This window comes from Monodelphis domestica, chromosome 8 (assembly GCF_027887165.1).
Source record: "Monodelphis domestica isolate mMonDom1 chromosome 8, mMonDom1.pri, whole genome shotgun sequence".
Taxonomy (NCBI): domain Eukaryota; kingdom Metazoa; phylum Chordata; class Mammalia; order Didelphimorphia; family Didelphidae; genus Monodelphis; species Monodelphis domestica.
Genome location: NC_077234.1, coordinates 66,842,158 through 66,862,966, shown reverse-complemented (window position 1 = coordinate 66,862,966; position 20,809 = coordinate 66,842,158). Strand labels below are relative to the sequence as shown.

General features: G+C 36.6%; 1 protein-coding gene across 2 annotated transcripts in view; it reads right to left on the bottom strand.

Annotated features, from left to right (window-relative positions):
* The window catches only part of PAX3 (paired box 3), a 115,047-nt gene that overhangs the window by 25,275 nt on the left and 68,963 nt on the right, over positions 1–20,809 (bottom strand). For both annotated transcript variants that reach the window (XM_001365770.4, XM_007502206.3), the window contains exons 5-7: positions 13,347–13,552; positions 4,472–4,637; positions 1,499–1,713 (exon numbers count right to left, since the gene is read on the bottom strand). In XM_001365770.4, coding sequence (XP_001365807.2) covers positions 1,499–1,713; positions 4,472–4,637; positions 13,347–13,552 — 587 coding nt within the window. The remainder of the gene's footprint in view (positions 1–1,498; positions 1,714–4,471; positions 4,638–13,346; positions 13,553–20,809) is intronic.

The following is a 20,809-nucleotide window of genomic DNA, read 5'->3' as shown; positions in this document are numbered from 1 at the left end:
AAAGATGAATCTTTGGACGGACTGCCATGCTTTTTGTTAGGAGGTGCATTTAGAAATACCAGAGCCTTGAAACTAAACTCATTAAAGTCTTGTTGGAAGCCCTTTCATTGGTTTTCATGATGTTCTTTTTCAAGTGAGGTTTAAAGTCATCTCTTTTCCTCCCTCCCTCCCTCCCTCTCTCCCTCTCCATCCCTCTCTCCCTCTTTTTTAATCCCACTATGTGCTATAGGAATCTATGAAACTTAATTACATTGACTGTTACAAAAAAGGGCTTATGAACTTTTGCCTTTAGGCAGAAATGTTTATTTCATTGCCTTTGCTATTCATTCTTTTCAACCCCAACGCCTTTGAACTTTTCAGCTGCTCAGAGTTATCACCGTTGTGCAGAGACCAGGAACTCCACTGCCGAGATGCAAACCACAAGTCGAAATGAAGGAAGGAGGCAAAGATATATGAGTCGTTATTTTGGCCACCCTTTGTGCCATTAAAATCTCATTTTCTGCCTATTAGAATGCCCTCTCCCTGCTCAGACAGTGGTGATAGTCGGTGATTAGTGTGTAATTGAGTATAATTGTCTTTTCACTTTTCATTTGTGTCATTCTGTGCCTCTCTCTGTTTTTCTCACCACTGAGAGGAAAAAAAGGTTGAGAAAAGATAAAGCTGTTAAAACTCTCCCTCTCAGCCCTGAAGAGATTCCTGATTGTAATTATAGATTGCAACCCCATCGGTGACATTTCTCCAAATTCCATGGACAGCTCTTGCCCACACCTGGGCTAAGCTCAAGCTAATAAAATCAAGGGCTGTGTATTTCAACAACGGCTAATAATGTCAACTTCAGACAGATGCCACATGTAGGAAATTTAACCAACCTTCTGACATGCCATTATCAAGGCAATTTATTAACACGATTTCCCAAGGAAAGCTCATAGTCCAATGCAAATTAGAAAAACAATTATGACATTCAAATATTTATCTATTTCCAAAGAGGGGGCCTTCTCCTAATTTGTGCATTTCTAACTCATTTATTCCAGACTACAGTGGGCATCACCTGGGGCTCTCTCCACATGACTTGTTTGTTTCTTCCCAAGTTGTTTGGTCAAAGCTCTGGTATTTTCTTAAAGAGCCCCCCCCCTTTTTTTTCTGGAGATCCTATCAGCTGACCAAATTTCATAGAAGATGCCAATGTTTGGGAAGTTTCCTAACCAAGGAACAGGACCTGGGGGGTGGAGAAGGCTGCACATTACAAATGCCTTGACAACTAAACGTAAACACCAAGTCTAGATGATTACATTAAAAATCACTTGAAATTAAAACTAAGCTACAACTTTTGATGCAGCCAGTAGGGGGGGGAAAGGAAACTAGCAAACTAAAATCATGTGGCTTGTATAAAGAATACATTATGGTTTAAATTTGGCAATTCATTATACTGGTGCCTGGGGGAATAGACGATTTGGTTCTGGTATACAGCAAATCCTCTGTCTGGAAACACGGGACTGACCTGAGGTGAAAGGCCATTGCCAATGGCGGGGTTCATGGGATTGGAGGGCCCGGATGGAGGCACAAAGCTGTCTGTATAGCTGGAAAATCCATGTCTGGTGCTGGGCAGGCAATACGCAGAGCTGCTCTCTGGATTGGATGGTAGCGTACTTTGGTGCACGGTGCTCGGAGGAAGAGGCTGAGGTCTGTGGACTGTACTACTGGGGTCAGACACAGCTAAAAGGAAGAGAGACATGTTTAAGCCGGCATTTGTTTCCTCTCAGTTCCAGCATAACAGCTTCAGCATGGAGGTTCCTTGTTTCACCCACAGCCTCAGAGTGTGCCAAAACTCTATCAACTGGCCAGTATATGAGAGATAAATGTGTCTGGGCACATAGTTTAAAATGACAAATTTACAGATATGTAGACTATGCCAACCTGGAATCACCAATGCTTATTTCTCTCCATAAATATACTCCTCTCTATGCCAAGTCCAGAACAGTCCATATATTGATCATTATTATTCCCACTTGGATTAAAGACTGAGTAAACCACGAGAAGAACAGGAAGTCTCTCAAATTTCTGGTCAATATAGTTTAAGGGACCACCTCAATATTAAACAAAGGATGATTTAAACTGTTTGCAACAAAGTTTTGTTCAATCTGATAATGACATTTTAAGTTTCTTTCTTTCTTTCTTTCTTCTTACTTTCCATCCAAGGCAGAAGAGTGATAAGAGCTAGGCAATGGGGGTTAAGTGACTTGCCCAGGGTCACACAGCTGGGAAGTGTCTGAGGCCAGATTTGAACCTAGGACTTCCCATCTGTAGGCCTAGCTCTCAGTCCACTGAGCTACCCAGCTGCCCCCTCATTTTAAGTTTCTAAAGAATGTTTTATTCATAGCAAACATAATCAGTCAATAAGTTAGCAAATACTGGTTTTACCAAAAATTACCTAGAAAGAGTCATTAGTTTATGATTGCAAGCCTAGGTATATTAAGTACAATGGCAATGGATTGATTTTGCTCATTTACATTCATGAAAGCCTATAGGTTTCTAAGAAACTACTGGAGAATTGCATTATAGCACAGCACATTAGCAATACATATTAAAATACAGCTATATCCCATCTATGTTCATCATTCCTCCTCCTGTATTCCCCCAAATTACTTTCAGTGGAGTAATTCTCTTAAGGAGAAGTTATTTCCATAACAACATTACAAATGGAAAATTCATTCCTAGATAGCCCAAATAGGGACTATAAAAACTCAAAGGAGTCTTTACAAAGATCAGAGACCAGAATAAGACTGGGCTGCTAACAGCTCACATTTAGCCATCTAGGAGGCAAAATGGAATAAGTTTTGGGGGTAAAATCAGGAAGATCTGAGTTCAAATCAAAGGAGTCTTTACAAATATCAGAGACCAGAATAAGACTGGGCTGCTAACAGCTCACATTTAGCCATCTAGGAGGCAAAATGGAATAAGTTTTGGGGGTAAAGTCAGGAAGATCTGAGTTCAAATCCAGCCTCAAACACTTATTAGCTATATGTGTCCTTGGGCACCTGATCTCTGTCTGCCTCAGTTTACTAATCTGTAAAATTAGGATAATAGTAGCAACTGCCTCCTAAGGTTGTTATGAGGATAATGAGATGATGTTTATAAAGTACTCTCTAAACCTTAAAGTGCTACATAAATGTGAGCTATGATCATTACAGAGGGAAGAAGAATTTACAAAGTGCTTTCCTTAAATCCTGGGAGGTATGTAGTGCAACTATCCCCATTTTATAGATGAAACCTGAAGCTAAGAAAAGTCAAGAGACCTATCCAAAATCACACAGCAATTAGCAATTGGCAGAATCAAAGCTTGAAGTCAGATCTCTGCTATTTTTGTCACAAGCAAATACCTAACACAAGTCATCAATGAGACTCCTGAGATTTATCTAAAAGTCAGTGGAATGGGGAGAGGGGAGATCAAGATGGGGAAATAGGGTCATTGGCTTGAAGACAAGAAGCAAAAGAATTAGTCCTATTCTAAGAAATGGATGGGAGGAGAAGTTAATTTTCACTTCCTGGGAGATCCTCTAACATTTAGCAAACCTAGCTGGTGACGAAAGCTCTCCAATCAGTTTGGATTTTTTTTTTAATTATTGTCATCAGCTGGACAAGATAGAACCCACCCTCCCAGAGGAACCAAGCAATGTCAAAGTACTGAAACCTAGAATGGAGAATGGATGGAGAGGGGCAATTATGACTGGACCTCAGGGATTCAAGGTGAAAATTCCCAAGATCTCCCTTTTCAGGAGACTAGTTATAATAATTCCATAGCCATTGGAATCAAGACTGTGTATGTATAGAAGTTGGACTAAAATTATGTTTAAACCTCAGAGTGCATGTGTGTGTGTGTGTGTGTGTGTTTCTTTTTCTTTGTGATCTAATCAGCTAAGGGAAGCAATTAAAGCTGCCTGTCTGTGAATGGGGCTGCTACTGACCCCTTATCAGTGAACTGCTGGTATGACCACTGTCCTGTGATATTTAATAGCCCCAGTGAAGAACAAAGACAAATTGGACACCAGGCTAAGCAGGGCTGGTCTCCGGGGACTGTCTGAAGGATGTCAGAGTAGGGTACTCTGCAGATCCCAGTTCTGATGGATTTCTTTTTAAATGTGTGACATTGGGGTGAAGATCCAATCAGAAGGGTGTTACCACTAAAAAGACTGATGCCTACGTATCACAACTGAGAGAGGGAAACTTCATATGGGGTTCTCCTCCATGTAACATTCCTTAAAAGATGACTACAAACAACAAAAAACACATGATAAAATACGGTTAGTCTACGAATTCCCTTATTCTTTCAGATCCTAAATAGGAGGACGTATACAGATTTTACATATTCTAAGTGTATATGTGTGTGAATGTATGCACATGTGCAAATATGCATACATATGTCATCTGACCAAAGTAGCTGCATTTCAGTCTCCTTTGCTCCTTTCCAACATACCTTGTGGGATAGATGTAGGTTGATATGAGGTCTCCGACAGCTGATATGTTGGTAGAGTTGGCATGGCAGTAGGAGGGAATCCTCCCGGAATTAGATGGTTGAAAGCCATCAGTTGATTGGCCCCAGCTTGCTTCCTCCATCTTGCCCGGCGGTTGCTAAACCAGACCTATGGATTTAATTTAAAATTTGAGGCTTTCGCTGATGAAATAATGGTACATTCTTAATGACTTTTTCATGCTAGAACAGATTAAAGACCCCCTTCCTGACAAGGAGAAGAGGAGCAAGAACATTCATCTTTCTCTCTTGGGGGGCAGGGGTAGGAGAGTAAGGAGAACCAAGTTTTAGGGGTCAGCGAAGGAACTTCAGAGATACAAATTGGTCCTATGTTAACTTTGTGGAGGTCATAGTCCAGAAGGAGTAAGCAGGAGTAAGGAGTAGCAGCAACCAATCCTGTCCCACCATCACCATACTTCCACCCACTTCTACAAAGCTAGAGAAATATAGATTTAGATACATATATATATGGATACATATATATAATGGATACATATATATTCATTCATTATACATAATACATATATAGTTACATGTATATTATGTATATAAATACAAATATATCACATCCTTTTATATATTATTATATACTTTTTAAAAAAGAAACTTTTACCTTCCCTCTTAGAGTCAATACTATGTATTGGTTCCAAGGCAGAAGAGCAGTGAGGGCTAGACAATGGGGGTTAAGTGACTTGCCAGGGTCACACTGCTAGAAAGTGTTTGAGACCAGATTTTAATCTAGGAATTCCTGTCTCTAGGCTGGCTGCCCCCTCATATATTTTCATATATACATGACTATGTATACAATGTATACATGTGTATATAAATATTTATACATGTATAATAAATATAAAACTCTAAAGTAAATAATAAACAAAATATTAAAACTTTGGCATCTAGTGACATAATATAGTAGTAGATGGGGTCTCGATGCCATGTGTGGCAAGCTTTTGTGCCTTTGTTGCCAATGTTTTCAAAGGCTGCCCTATTAACTGTGCTATGCCACCAAATATGCCACCAAATTTCAGGGCTTTATTGGTCTGTAAATTTCTATAGCTTTTGTATCCTTAGCCTTGGGATAGTCATAAAAATTTTAGCAGAACACAAAGCAATATAAAACAAGGAATGGTATTGCTTTCTATTCAAACTGTGGAATATTATATTACTACTCATGGGAATAATAAGGTACAAGGAGAAGAGCCAAGTGTTTAAATTGAGGAGGGCATTATGCTTACGAGACCACCTCGTAAATGATTTTATGACTATGTGGAGACAGAAGTTAAAGAGAATAAATATTAGTAAGAAATCCAATTGTCTTAGAAATGTTGACAAGCCATGGAAAGATAAGTTTCTTTGTGCCATTATTTTCACAGGCCTTATACAAAACTATGAAATTTGCCCAGAGGTACATATTATTTTTTTTAATCTCCATAAAGCAATGTTCTAGTTTCAGGCAACTTTCCCAGCCTTATTTAATTTTACTCATCTTCACATACTGAATTCTAACCATGCTAACTTACTACTTCTCAAATTCTTCATTACATTTTCTTCTTCCATGGATTTGCTTACAAGGATCTTTCCCTTACAACTAAAACACATTTCCTCCTCATTTCTGCCCTTATTGGATCCTGAGCTCCCTTCAAAAAAATTACTTTTTCTGAAGCATAACCACATCCTTCTAGTCCAGAAGTTCTTAATTTTGTGTGTGTGCCCTGGACCCTTTTGGCTGCCTAGTGAAGCCTATGGACTCCTCAGAATAATGTTTTTAAAAGCATAAAACAGCATGCAAAGAATTACAAAGGAAATAAAATATATTGAAATGCAGTTATCAAAATACTAAAACAATAACTAGTTTATAGATTCCAGCTTAAGAACTACTATGTTGAATTTTCTTATTATAAAGAAGTATATGAGGCCGCCAGGTCAGTGTAGAAAGCCAACCCTGGAGACAGGCAGTCATGGGTTCAAATGTGGACTCAGATATTTCTTAAACATGTGACTCTAGACAAGTCACTTAACCCCAGTTGCCTAGCCCTTAACACTCTTCTACCTTGGACACAATACTTAGTGCTGATTCTAAGACATAAGATAAGGGCTTTTTTTTAAATGAGAAAGAGAGAGAGAGACGGGGGGGGGGGGGAGGAAGGGAGGGAGGAAGGAAGGAAGGAAGGAAGGAAGGAAGGAAGGAAGGAAGGAAGGAAGGAAGGAAGGAAGGAAGGAAGGAAGGAAGGAAGGAAGGAAGGAAGGAAGGAAGGAAGGAAGGAAGGAAGGAAGGAAGAGAAAGAAGTACAGTAATTTGGAAATCTGAACCAGAGGGAAAGTGAGTTACCCAAAGTTATAGAACTAGTAAGTCCCAAAGTTGGATTTGAACCCACTGAACTCTAAGCTTGGTGCTTTTTCTACCACATCACTAACTAGCTAAATACTAGAATTTGCTAAATAGCAGAATGATCTTAGACTTGTAATTTTTTATTTCTCTAGGCTTCAACTCACTCCTCTGAAAAATAAAGGACTTGGAGTAGACCTTCCCTAGTTCTAACATTCTGGGATAAACATTAAAATGTCATGCTTCTTGCATTTCTAACAGAGACAGATGTAATCCACCATGTCAGCCACTTTTCTCACCTGTCTTAAATTTATATAACAAATCACTGTCCTTCATTATAAAATATTAGGTGGGATAACATCAAGCAAGGTATAATAGACATTACATCTTCTGAATTACTTGCCACCTCACTACAAACCCTGAACAATCTTTTAATAATGAAATGACTCTCAAGGCATCCTTTGCCCATTTGCTCTGACCACCTGCCACTATTACTACTTATTCATGACCACCATATAAAAAGTGGGAAGAAGAAAGATGGTGGTGGTAGTGACATCGTGTTCACCTTTTCTATACACATGCAGTCAAGAGGACAACCAGAGAAGAAATAATCATATTTGCTAGCACTTATAGAGAATTTTTTTAGTTTTTCCAAGTGTTTTCAAATATTATTTCATTTTATCTTCACAACAACCCTGGATGGTGGCTAGTATTGTCCCCATTTTCAAGGTAAGGAAATTGAGGTTAAATGACTTGCTCAGGATCACACAAATACTAAATACTTGAGCCTGGATTTCATCTTGTGTCTTCCTGAATCCAGTTTCAGCACTATATCCACTGAATCCTCTGGTTCCCACTGCAGAATATGTGAATTTATAGGAAGTGGTGGGAAGGGACTGCCTTCTTATTCCAATCCTAAACTCAAGGCCAAGTATTTATTGTAAACTTTTCTAAGTTTCAGACATGGTGCATGACCTTTAACAACCAATAAATAGTTCCTGGAAATATTGAATGTTAGAACTGAGCATATAGTCCAAGTCATTCATTTTACCAGTGAGAAAATTGAGACTCGGACCAATGAAGTCATGTTAGTCATGTGAAGTCACACAGTCTCTTAGTGGCAGAACCTGGACCAGAAACCAGGTTTATTAACTTCAAACCCAGTAGACTTTTCACTGCATTATGTGAATTCTCCTCTTTGGCTTCTAGTTTTCCTTCTATAAAAGCAGAATAATCATATTTACCTAGTGTAAAGAAACTATTTACAAAGAAAGCATGCAAGAAATAAATATCTTGCACATCATAAAATCTGGTGAGAGTCATTCTTTCCCACTAAAACTTTATCACTTGTGGTTATTTGCATAGTAACAGCTACAATAACTTAAGCCAAGATAAAATTATAAGGACTATACATCCCCAAGGTACAGGCCATCAGCTGATCACCAGAGAGGGAAAGAATTCTCTTTCTATTGCCCCCTACCAAGCTATGATATAATATTACATAATTTGATACTTTACAAGGGGGAAAGCAGAGTTTCTATTCCTCTAAATGTTTTTGTCATTTGTCAACTCACTTCTCTTTGGAGGAGGATGCCAGATAAGTTGAACAAATAGTCCCTGGGGATGCCTGCATAGTATTTTTATAACTGAAATTGTTTTTTTTGTGATTTTTTTTTACTAAAATTCAGAATTTAGCAGAGGTAACCCAATTACAACTTTCTGTATGAATATATACTAAAATAAAGCATCAACATAAAAATATTGAGTTTATTCACATCAATTTTTGCAGTAAAGAAGAGTTGACATTTATGTCATGCAGAGATGTTCATGTATATATGTATATACAAGTATCTATTTATTTATATCTGCTATGTTGTTAGAAACACATTTCCTCAGATATCATGCTTGACAAAAATATTATTTAATTTGGGGTTATAAAGGACTTGTTCAGTCACCAAAAACAAAAATCAATGCCCACTTTGATATCAATAAAACAGACAGGCTCAGCTCCCTCTTTCCCAGCTCATCTTTGCCCCCTCACCCTCACCTCACTCCAAAAAAAAGTCTTTTACTCTGGCATTTTTATCGCCAACTGACTACTATCTTTTCTTCCATGCTGGGTTGAGCAAAAGATCCATATGCTACATGTTGTCGGGAATTTGTTAGGCTGTAGATCATAGCCATGGTGTGAGGCATGATGTGTCTCAAGGGAACTGAGGAAGCCGTAAGGAATGTAAAGAGTCACCGGGTTAAGGCTACACTAAGACAGCTGTTATGTTAATGTGGGGTTCTGCTTTTTTGGCCAACTGTAGGTCACTAATATGGAAAAATACCAACAAGTAGAGAGAAAACTGGTTGACTTACTCCTGTTTACATTAAAATGTAATCAGCTATAAGTTTTATTTTTTATATTTATTGAGTAAAAAGAGTTTACATGGCACTATATAACCTCACTCTGTGGTTTTGATATGTTTTCCATAACGCAGCTCCATTTTCAATAAAGGTCAAATATTACCTGCAAAATACTGTAGGTGCTTTTAAATGTCCTCATTCACTTTCTTCAGTTAAGAAATTCAACATTTGTTTATTTGACTATAGGTGGATATGCTACTTAGTGAAGAGAGGCTATCTCAATCTATTTTCATTCATTTCCAAGACTAGAGAGTTTCATAATTTGGAAATACTGCATGCCAACTATTTGGAGAAAGAGGTAGCCAAATTGCATTGTTCAAATTTTAAAATGTCTACTGTCCTGGGAGACTAATAATTCATTCTTCAAATTTAGTTTTAAGACTAGCCAGAAAATTCTCACTTTACCCCCAAATGTACAAGTTTTCAAAAGTGTAAAATCAATTTAAAAAATTTGTATTTTATTTTATTGTATTTATTGTAACTCAACTCCCTGTATGCAACTGATATTTAATAAAAGCCAGTTTTAAGATATTTCACTATGTGTAATTGCACTGTCAGACTACAGTTCTAGTACTAGACTATATCATATCTATCTTTGTATTCTCAGCATCTTCCATTGTATTTTGCACATGCAAGGATTTGAAGGATCTCCAGTTTCACGTGGAAGATGTTATCAAGATAATGATTCCCTCACCAACTCAGACTAACCCTTCCATTACATAGTAGATAAGTGCCAGCAAGTTGCCTGATGAACCCAGTTAGGTGTCTTTTCCAGGGCTCCTAGAAGAGAGGCCACATCTTTCTGATTCTACATCCAACATTCTATTCACATAGGCTTAATAACTATTATTAAGTAATAACAAAAGTTAGATTAATAAATTAAGCATATTCAGTTTTTATTAAATATTCATGGAACAGTAACCCTATGCTGAGCCAATGTGAATACAATGATCTCTGAACAAGCAACCAAGAAGGTATTATTACACTGGGCAGAAACCAGCTCTGAGTGAACTGATTTACTTTGCAAGATCAGAGCATCTTTGCTAGTACTAAGGCAGGAAAACAAAATGACCCAAATGGTTGCTTCAGCCTTAACTCTGGTTGTGAGCATCTAGCATCTAGATAGCATATGCATTTTCCAAGTGAAGAAAACTAACTATTAGTACCATAGATAATCTTTTTTACTAAATTGTACCCTACTGTCATGAGAGACAACCCACTATTGACATAGAAGGCTATGATATACTCTGTATCAGTCATTTTTCAGTCATATCCAACTCTTCATGACCCCATTTTAGGTTTTCTTGCCAAAAGTACTGGAATGGTTGGCCATTTCCTTCTCCAGCTCATTTTACAGATGAGGAAACTGAGGCCAACAGTGTTAAGTGACTTGCCCAGGAACACAAAAATACATTCTGCATCACCACTAGTGATAACATTTTGTACTAGAGTCATACTTTCTCTGAAAGTTCTTCCCCTGTGTTCAAGGTGCACCAGGAAGCATTCAAATAGTATAATCAGGAAAGAGATAGAATATTTGTTGATAGTTTCTTAAAAGGGACCCTGTAGAAACTTCTCATTTTTCATATGAAGAAACCAAAACCCAAAGAGATTTAATAACTTGCTCAAGGTCACCAAGGAACTCAGTGGTAGAACTGGAACTGGCACTTGGGTTTAATTTTCCTGACTCCTAATTCTGGACTTTTTCCTGATTATATTTCCTTCCATCATCCACAGTCTATTTCTGGATCCTATATGGCCTCAGGGGTATCATTTCCGTGCTTAACCAGTATCCTGGACACAGTAGACATTCAATAAGTATTTCTTAATTGCCTATCTTGAGCATCAATTATTACTGTAATGTACAGTGACAGCTAAGAAAAATTTCCAGTGATGAAATGATAGACAAACCAGTGCTGACTATATTTTAAATATAGTTAAAAAGTAAATAAATAAAGGAAGATTTTTTAAGTAAAATAAAATGGTGCAATTACTTAATAACAGATTAACTGAATAGCTTGAATTCTTACCCAGAATAAAATATTCTCCTGGCAGTGATAACCAAAGACCAAATCTAGTCACCCCACTGTTGTCCCATTCCTAGAAATACTGTACTATTAAATCTAAAAATAAGGCTTTGCAAGAGGCCATTTTTAGCTCCTCTATAGTTTTCTAAATAGCTTGGACACTTTTGTTTTTTAATGTATATATCAAGCTACAAGTTTTTATACCTGTCTCTAATTTAATAGCCTTTAAACTCTTTGAGCCTTGATTTCCTCCATCTATGAATTGTGAAATTGAATGAGATAATCTCTAAGATCTTTTCCAGGGTGAACATTTCTTTCATGCTCATCACAAGGTCACAAGGCATTACATGCAGTAAGTACTCAACAAATGTTTGTGGAATTAATGAATCCTAATCAGAGCCATAACTAGAGATTTTGGTCCTATGGAGAAGTAGCACAAAAAAGGGCCCCTCAAATACACTTTATAAGACAAATTCAGTTGCTTGGAATAGAGGAGAACAATATCCCACTGAGGGAAGACTGAGATTCTGATAAACCTCAAAGCAGCTGCTGAAGAGATTGTCATCCAGGAGGAAGAGGAAAACAGAATCAGGTAAGAAAAGAATTCATCTGAGATGAAATTCCTGGATAGGAAGTGAACCATCTGCTAGCTTCCTATATTAACTAATTATTATTACTAAGTGAAGCTTACAGTGGCATAGTGAATAGAGAGATGAAGTCAAGATTAGAAAAATATGGACTTCATTTCTACCACTAATAGATAACAGTGTTACCTTGGGCACATCACTCAAACTGTCCCCACCAATTCTCTATAGTGTTTCTTAAACTGTTTTTGTGACAAGGATCCCTTGGGTAATCTGGTGAAACCTATGGACACCTCAGAGTGTTTTAAAATGCACAAAATAAAATACATCGTTTTACAAAGGAAATCTTAACTAATCAAAATTCAAAAATTCACACATCCTAAGTTTAAAAACCCTACTCTAAGGCCAAGTAGTTACTGATAAGCATTTGGTAGAGGAAATCTCTTCACCAGGAATTCCCTACATCAACCACTTACAGGTTCAGTAAAACAAAAGAGAGAGAGAAATGGAAGGATGAGTTGATAGATACATAGATTACAGAGATACATACATAAATACAGATAGACACATAGATATAGATGTATGGATAGATTATAGATAGACAGACAGACAGACAGACAGATAGATAGATAGATAGATAGATAGATAGATAGATAGATAGATAGATAGATAGATAGATAGATGGATGAATAGATGGACAGAGATAGAGACAGAGAGACAGACAGATAGATAGACAGAGATAGATAGATAGATAGATGGCCAGAGATAGAGACAGAGAGACAGACAGATAGATAGACAGAGATAGATAAATAAACAGACAGAGATAGATAGACAGACAGACAGATAGATAGATAGATAGATAGATAGATAGATAGATAGATAGACAGATAGACAGAGACAGACAGACAGATAGATAGAGAGATAGATAGATAGATAGAGAGATGGATAGATAGATAGATAGATAGATAGATAGATGGATGGATGGATGAATAGATGGACAGAGATAGAGACAGAGAGACAGACAGATAGATAGACAGAGATAGATAGATAGATAGATAGATAGATAGATAGATAGATAGATAGATAGATGGACAGAGATAGAGACAGAGAGACAGACAGATAGATAGACAGAGATAGATAAATAAACAGACAGAGATAGATAGACAGACAGGCAGACAGACAGGCAGACAGACAGACAGACAGACAGACAGACAGACAGATAGATAGATAGATAGATAGATAGATAGATAGATAGATAGATAAATGATTGTTGCTAACTAGGAGCTAAGCTCACATGTTTTTACAGCTCCTGAAAGTGTGCATGTTATTGTACCCTCTAAATTATGGTACTCTGGACCAAAGCCCTGGTTAGATTACCCTAGTTAGTGCCATAATCCCAGTCAACACTAAGGATGAAAACAACCAAAACCAGAGTGTGCAATGTTCAGGTCAAGTTTTTCTGCTATTGATACCTGAACTCGGGCCTCCGTGAGCTTAGCCCTCTGGGCAAGTTCTTCTCGGGTGTAAATGTCAGGGTAGTGGGTTCTTTCGAAAGCCCTTTCCAGCTCTTCCAGCTGCTCTGCTGTGAAGGTCGTCCGGCTCCGACGCTGTTTCCTCTTTAGTGGTAAATCTGGTTCTGAATCAATATCTGAGCCTTCATCAGATTGAGGTGCTGAAGCTAAGAAGTATTTTTGAAAAAGAAAGGAAAGAAAAGAGACTTTAGCTGAGGAGCCAAAAACTTTCTTTTTTAAAGGGAAGATTTATTTTATATAGGAGAGTGACAATAGCTTCGGGCTACAATTTTTTAAAGAATTTCATTATTCTATGTGATATATGTACATAATTGTATTTTGTATTATATAAATTGATACAATATAGAGACATCATTGCAATATAGCACATAAATATTCTTTTGGAATGAAAGAATGTTGTGGGTTTTTTTTTCAAATTCCTTGATTGTGCCTCATTATGCTCCGGTGTATAATCCTAACCATACACATACATACACATATCTACATGTATTTTTCCACTGCAAAATTTTAGATCAATTTTGTCATATCAGAATAAACATTTTTAATTTTATTAATATAATGTAATATAAATTGGATTATTTATTACTTTAATGATAATTATTTTTATGAAATGTTATTCTTTATAATCCATTGATATTTAAAATAATAATTTTTTGTTGTCAGAAGACCCTGTTTATTATCAACATGTGGCTTCAAAAATGGATTAGGAGTAACATTGGGCTCATAGATTTCTCGCATTCACACATAAGTACATAAAGTTTATCATATGAATAAGAAGAGGTCATAGGAGATATAAGCTAGGAAGGAGAAGGGCATATAAGGGAAGGAAAGCATGTCCACTTAATATGGGAAGTGACTTAGACAACTAGTCCTAAAGGGAGCAATCCAATGGAAATCATTTGTAATTAGAGTTAACAGTAATTTGGGTTGGGGTGCGCAGAAATTCCAGGTATGAAATTTACTATGTGTATTTGTGAATTACTTAGATGAGAGAACACATAAGCACAGACCCAATTGCTTGATTTTGCCTAAGAGAACTGTCCCCACTCTGGACTCTTTACAGAACATGGCCTCTTGGGTTGGCATTCTAGCCAAACTCTCAGGTAGCATTGTTGGCATGGTTGTTGCTATCATTGTCGTTATTTAAAGATGTCCAAGGAGATGTTTTCCAACTTCCCTATTCAACAAAACAGATTTATGAATATTTTTCTTTAGCGTTACAAAATCTCAGATCCTCCGGGATCCTTGGAGTCCCACTTATTAGAACACAGGACTGGTCATTTTTCCACAAATTTCTCAACCAGGAAAAGCAGTCAATGAATGTGACACAAACTTCAAAAATGACTCCATACTTAAGAAGGCAATACTGTTCTACTAAATATTAAATGATGGTATGAATATTATAAGTTTGAAGGATATTCTGGCACAATAGCATAACCAGTTATAATAATATAATAGGTGCTTAATAAATGTTTGCTGGCATCAATCATATTGCCCCAACAATTTGTGCAATTGGGTTTTTTTGGCAAAGATACTGGAGTGATTTGCCATTTCTTTCTCCAGGAAGAATAGGACTAGTGATTTGCCATTTATTTAAAAATCCTTTAATGGTATTTTATGTATTGCTTATGCAAATCTTAACCACATAAATATCAGCTATCATTTCTAAAGCCCTTAAAAACCAGAGTATAAGCTGGAAAGGATGTTAAACCAAATTGCTTATTATAAACACATCCCAGAATTGGAAGGGACTCCAAAGATCATTTCCCACCACCTGAAGAAAAATTCCCTCTGCTCCAGCTCTGACAAGTCATCACTGAGCCTCCACAAGCCCCATAGGTGGATCTCACTACCTCTGGAAGCCACTCTAGACTTGATCTTTATAAAAATAAAAATAAAGTTTTAAAAACCCTTACCTTCCAACTTAGAATCACTACTGTCTGTGGCAAATGGGGGTTAAGTGACTTGCCCAGGGTCACACAGCTAGGAAGTGTCTGAGGCCACATTTGAACCTAGGACCTTCAGTCTCTAGGGTTGGTTCTCAATCCACTGAACCATCTAGCTGCTCCCGATTTAATCTTAAAGGCACAAACTTGAGGTTCTATTCCACTATCAGTAAAGTACTCTTTATTCAATCCTATGATTTTATCAGTGTTGGGAACTGTCAGTTATTATGGATTATCTGTAAATATATGCTATGTGTATGAGTATAGATAGGCTAAGGATAATTTATAGGTTATCATTAGAGAGTTAAAGAATTACCTAGTGAAATACTCTAATAACTGTGACTTCTAAAAAAAAATTTGTAAAATATACTATTCTGATCTCATTTTCTTTTGAGCCTCATATTTCTTTTTTCTTTTTTTATTTAGTCAATTGAGCCTCATATTTCTAAATTGCTTGTTTGCCCTTTTTTGTGCTTTTCTACTGAAACACTGAAGAATGACAAGCTGAAATTGAGAATTAATCATATTTGTCATAGGTGAGGGGAAATAATAAAATACAAAAATAAATATATACTTATATAGGTAGTCTAAGTATGATTTTTCTGAATACATTCAATACTAGCTAAAAATAGCCTTTTATAGCTATTAGTAAATTCAAAAGTACATTAAGATGATGATGCATATACCATGGATTTAGTAAAAATAACTACTCCCTTTATAGCTACAATACAATCACCATGATAATATTAATAGTTTATATAGCACCATTAGATTAACAAAGTATTTTCCTTACAAAAACACTTTAGGACTTCTTCTTGTTTGGTCATTTCAGTCATGACCCCATTTGAATTTTTTTTTGGCAAAGATACTGGAGTGATTTGCCATTTCCTCCTCCAGCTCATTTTACAGATGAGAAAACTGAGGCAAACAGGATTAAGTGACTTGTCCAGGGTCACACATCTAATAAGTATGCGAGGTCAGATTTGACCTCAAGAAGATGAGACTTCCATATCCCAGGCAAGGTGCTCTATCCACTGTGCAACTTAATGCAATTATTATCCATAACATCCATAATATTTTTGATTTCCCAAAAGTCTTAGGCAAGTTTTAAACCTAAATAACTAGGCATCAGAGAGGTTGGACTTGGAGATAGTAATACTTGAGGTCAAATCCTTCTTTGCCTCCTTAATAGCTGTTTGACCCTGAACAAATCACTTAATTTCTCCCACAGTCTCAATTTCTTCAGCTTCCTCATCTGTAGATTGGGGATAATAATAGCACCAGGGTTTTTGTGAAAACTGAATGAGCCAATTTATATAAAGCCTTTAGCAAATCTTATATAAAATGCTAACTGCTATCATTTTTCATAAGAAAGTCTGAAGCTTAGAGACAATTGGATACTGAAGCCAGTTCATAGATTGTTAAATTTTCAGTGTGAGCATTTAGACCTCAGAAATCAGCAAATGCTACAAATCTAGGCTTGATATATTTTCATTGATTGTCTAGACATAAAAAAGTGATGGAGTAAATGCTAGTAACGCAGATTAAATGTAAAAGTATGTTGTGTATACATTTTTTGGAGACAAGATAATTAAACACTTTGTCCACACAGCTCTGTTCAGACAGGCAACTTGCTTCAGGTCCCACAGTTAATTGATTATCAGCCACAGATTACCAGATGACAAATGATCAGGTATCATTTTATAGAATGCTATTCATTTAGATATAATGTACCTCCTAAATGGTAGGCACCACCAGGGTGAAGACTTGAGTCTTAATAACTGATCCTTCATATCCCTAACCCTTCCTTAGTGCATATAATAGGTGCTTAATAAATGTTTGCTGGCATCAATCATTTTGCTCCAGCATCTTTGAAAGTCTCATTTTTCATTCTCCTCTAACAAGATATTGCCTGCCCTTTGAAGGAACTGGAGGAATCTTTACTAAATGGCTCAGCATATAGAAGATCCTTCATGACCAAAAAGAGAATTCTCTTCCAAGTACCTAACTTAGCTTGAAGTTATGTCCAAGTGATACCAAAATGCAGTAAAATGAACAATTTCCCCAAACGTGACACCAACTTGTTTCCCATCGAAAAACTGACTGAATCAATTGCTTACTTTGGCAGTCTCGTATGACTTCACTCTCATTCCTTTGCCCATTTTCCCCATCACAACAAAACTAAAAATTACCAAAGGAGATGGAGTAATCTCTTTTAAAGTCAGCAGTCTGAGGGTTTGTCGACTCTATCAGCTGGGAAATGTTATCTCTAGAAAACCCCAGAAATAAGAATAGTCATTATGCTTCATTTTATGGCATTACCAGTGCCACATATAACTAAATGAAAATGAAATAAAATATTTGTGAAGAACTTGATTTGCAACAATCTCCTCAATGTGAAGCTTTCACAGGTAACCAAGAACACAGAGTCACAACTGATCTCATTTTAGCTAAGAGTGAAGAGTCAAGTCATTTTCTTTCATTTTTATGCCATATGACTCAAGCTTCTAATGAAAACACTTTACCTATTTATACCATATCACAATGAAATGAAAACAAAACTGTTTTTCAAATGAATGAAATGAGAAAAAAAGAACTTATCTTGACTGTTGTAACTGAGAGACTATGAACAAAGTTTAACTAGTCAGACTGCTGAGACATCACAATTAGATTCAAAATAATCTCATATGGAAATTGTGTTGGTTGTCTAGTCATCATGTTAAGAAGGAGAAAAATTCCATTACACTAAATGGTTAACCAATCATAGTCTATACATGCATTCATAAAGAAAGCTTGTCATTAATGAGAATTATTTACTCTCATTTCTTACTCAGTAGTTTATGCCAGCAGATCAATCAACGATTCTCACAATTACACACAAATAAAAGATCCATCATTATTATTTTTAAGGAAATCCATATGAATAGAATAAGTAACATATTTCCTTCAAAATGGCAATCAAGCTTTACTTTTAATTGTAATTTAATTAAAAGTTCCCAGTGAATTGACTCAATCCTATCTCATTATGTATCATTGATTTCACTTGTTCCAGTTCCTTTCTCATCTTTCAGACTAGATCTTTTTAATTTTACTTTTCATATCAAAACCCATTCCCAGAATACCTTCTGTATCATGCTTTTATTCACCCTAAAATCATTATTATCCCCTCTCCTCCCAAGGACAAACAAGCTTTACCCAGGAGGTCTCCATATAAGTTAGGAAAGCAAGAATTTTATGGCCCCAAAGATCTCATATATTTCTCTGGCCACAGGCTGTTCAGCAGTGATTAGGCCAAAGCTTGGAAGTGGAAGAGACAGTTACCAGGTAGCATTAGCCAAGCAAGCTTCTTCCCTCAGGGCAAAGATGCTGACCTATTCCGCTTGTCCCTACACTGCTCTCTATGCATCATCATGAGCTGGATACAACTGTAGAGGTTGGTAGGACCTGAAGAATAGTTTTTGGTTTCAGTCAGTCCTTTGTAAAAAGATGAAATCAATGTAGAGATTCCAAATTCTAACTTGGAATATCTCAAGAAATCACAAAACTTGTTATTTTAAGAAAATACATACATATATGTATGTATACATGCCTAATTCAAAATAAAGATTGATGGATGGATAGAGATAGATAGATAGATAGATAGATAGATAGATAGATAGATAGATAGATAGATAGAAAGATCAAATATGCATAATTTTTGTAGGAGGGAGGTTGTCACCAAAAAAAGAAGCTAAAATTCAGAAAAGATTGGGTTATGGATAAAGACAATAGGAAGAAGGAAAGTTCTCTCAAATAGGGTCAAATGGGCCATGATGCTACTTTTTCTGATACAATGGAAAATCAGACAGTGCATTTATACAGAAGCAGTTATGACAATATAAATTCTGAAAAACAATAATATATTTTCACCTCAGTGGTGCATGATAGGCATAAAAAGACCAAAACATATGACCAATTTTTTAAGTAATCAAAAAAGAAATATGTGGAGAAGTTATCAAAGAAATGAACAGATGGAAAAGAAAGTACACTGGTCATTTAGCAAGAGCAAGGGAGACTAGATGGGCAGCTTATGCACTTCATTGGTACCCATGTAATGTCAGAACATGAAGAGCAAAACCCTTATCCCATTCACTGGACCACCTGCAGGAAATTCACAAGGGCTGCCTGAGCAAGGGTTACACTGGGTAAGAATATGTGGGTGGCTGCAATCTGAACCATTGGATGGAGCGCCCACATTCAAGAGTTCATTATTCTATCAAAGTATCCAAGTAATTTAGCTTATTCAGAATGAAGTTGAATACTTATGGAAGAAAACAACAGCATTGGTCATAGGAACACAATTGCAAGATTGCTTTACTTTCATCTTCCATATTAATTCATGGGTTTAAATAAGTACTTTGGGAAACTGAAATTCTCACAACTCAAATGACCTATAATCACCTAAAATGCCTCATGCTACCTAAATACTTTAAACTCACTTAAATACCACCAAAGTAGCAAGTGACATTGAGGGGGGGGGATTTTTTTGTGGATATGCTGACACCAATTAACATTAAAGACTCATTTTCCCATCCAAAATAAACTTCTAGAATATAGAAACATAGAATTGTGCTAAAAAGATCAGTCTAAGTGGAAAAGAAAGGAAAAAATTATTCACTAAATCTCTTCTAGTATTTTTCAAATACATTTCTTTTTATATGAAATTCTTTTTTAAGAAAAAAGGAAGGAAGGAAGGAAGGAAGGAAGGAAGGAAGGAAGGAAGGAAGGAAGGAAGGAAGGAAGGAAGGAAGGAAGGAAGGAAGGAAGGAAGGAAGGAAGGAAGGAAGGAAGGAAGGAAGGAAGGAAGGAAGGAAGGAAGGAAGGAAGGAAGGAAGGAAAGAAGGAAGGAAGGAAGGAAGGAAGGAAGGAAAGAAGGAAGGAAAGGAGGAAGGAAGGAAAGAAGGAAGGAAGGAAGGAAGGAAGGAAGGAAGGAAAGAAGGAAGGAAAGGAGGAAGGAAGGAAAGAAGGAAGGAAGAAAGGAAAGAAGGAAGGAAGGAAGGAAGGAAGGAAGGAAAAGAGGAAGGAAAGAAAAGAGGAAGGAAGGAAAGAAGAAAGGAAAAAAGGAAGGGACAGACTTCAAATTCAAAGGCAAGTTAATTATTCAGATACTGCCCAAATCTTAAATAACTTTCCAATAGCAGTTGGAGTTTTTTCAGTAACATCATGGGCATGTCTAACCCACACAACCACTATGACCATTAATGTGTCTATTACTTCAATCATTGTGGTCTACCACTAAGAAATGCATCCAGATCATCAAGCAGGCACTCTTTGATCTGTCAAGAACATTCAATTCACCATACCAACCATTTTCAGTCCATCTCAACAGACATTACAGATCACTGATTCCACAATCCAGTCTGCCATTCTATAGTCCATCATTAAAACTGATCACCCAGCTCACATTTCCATTGAAGT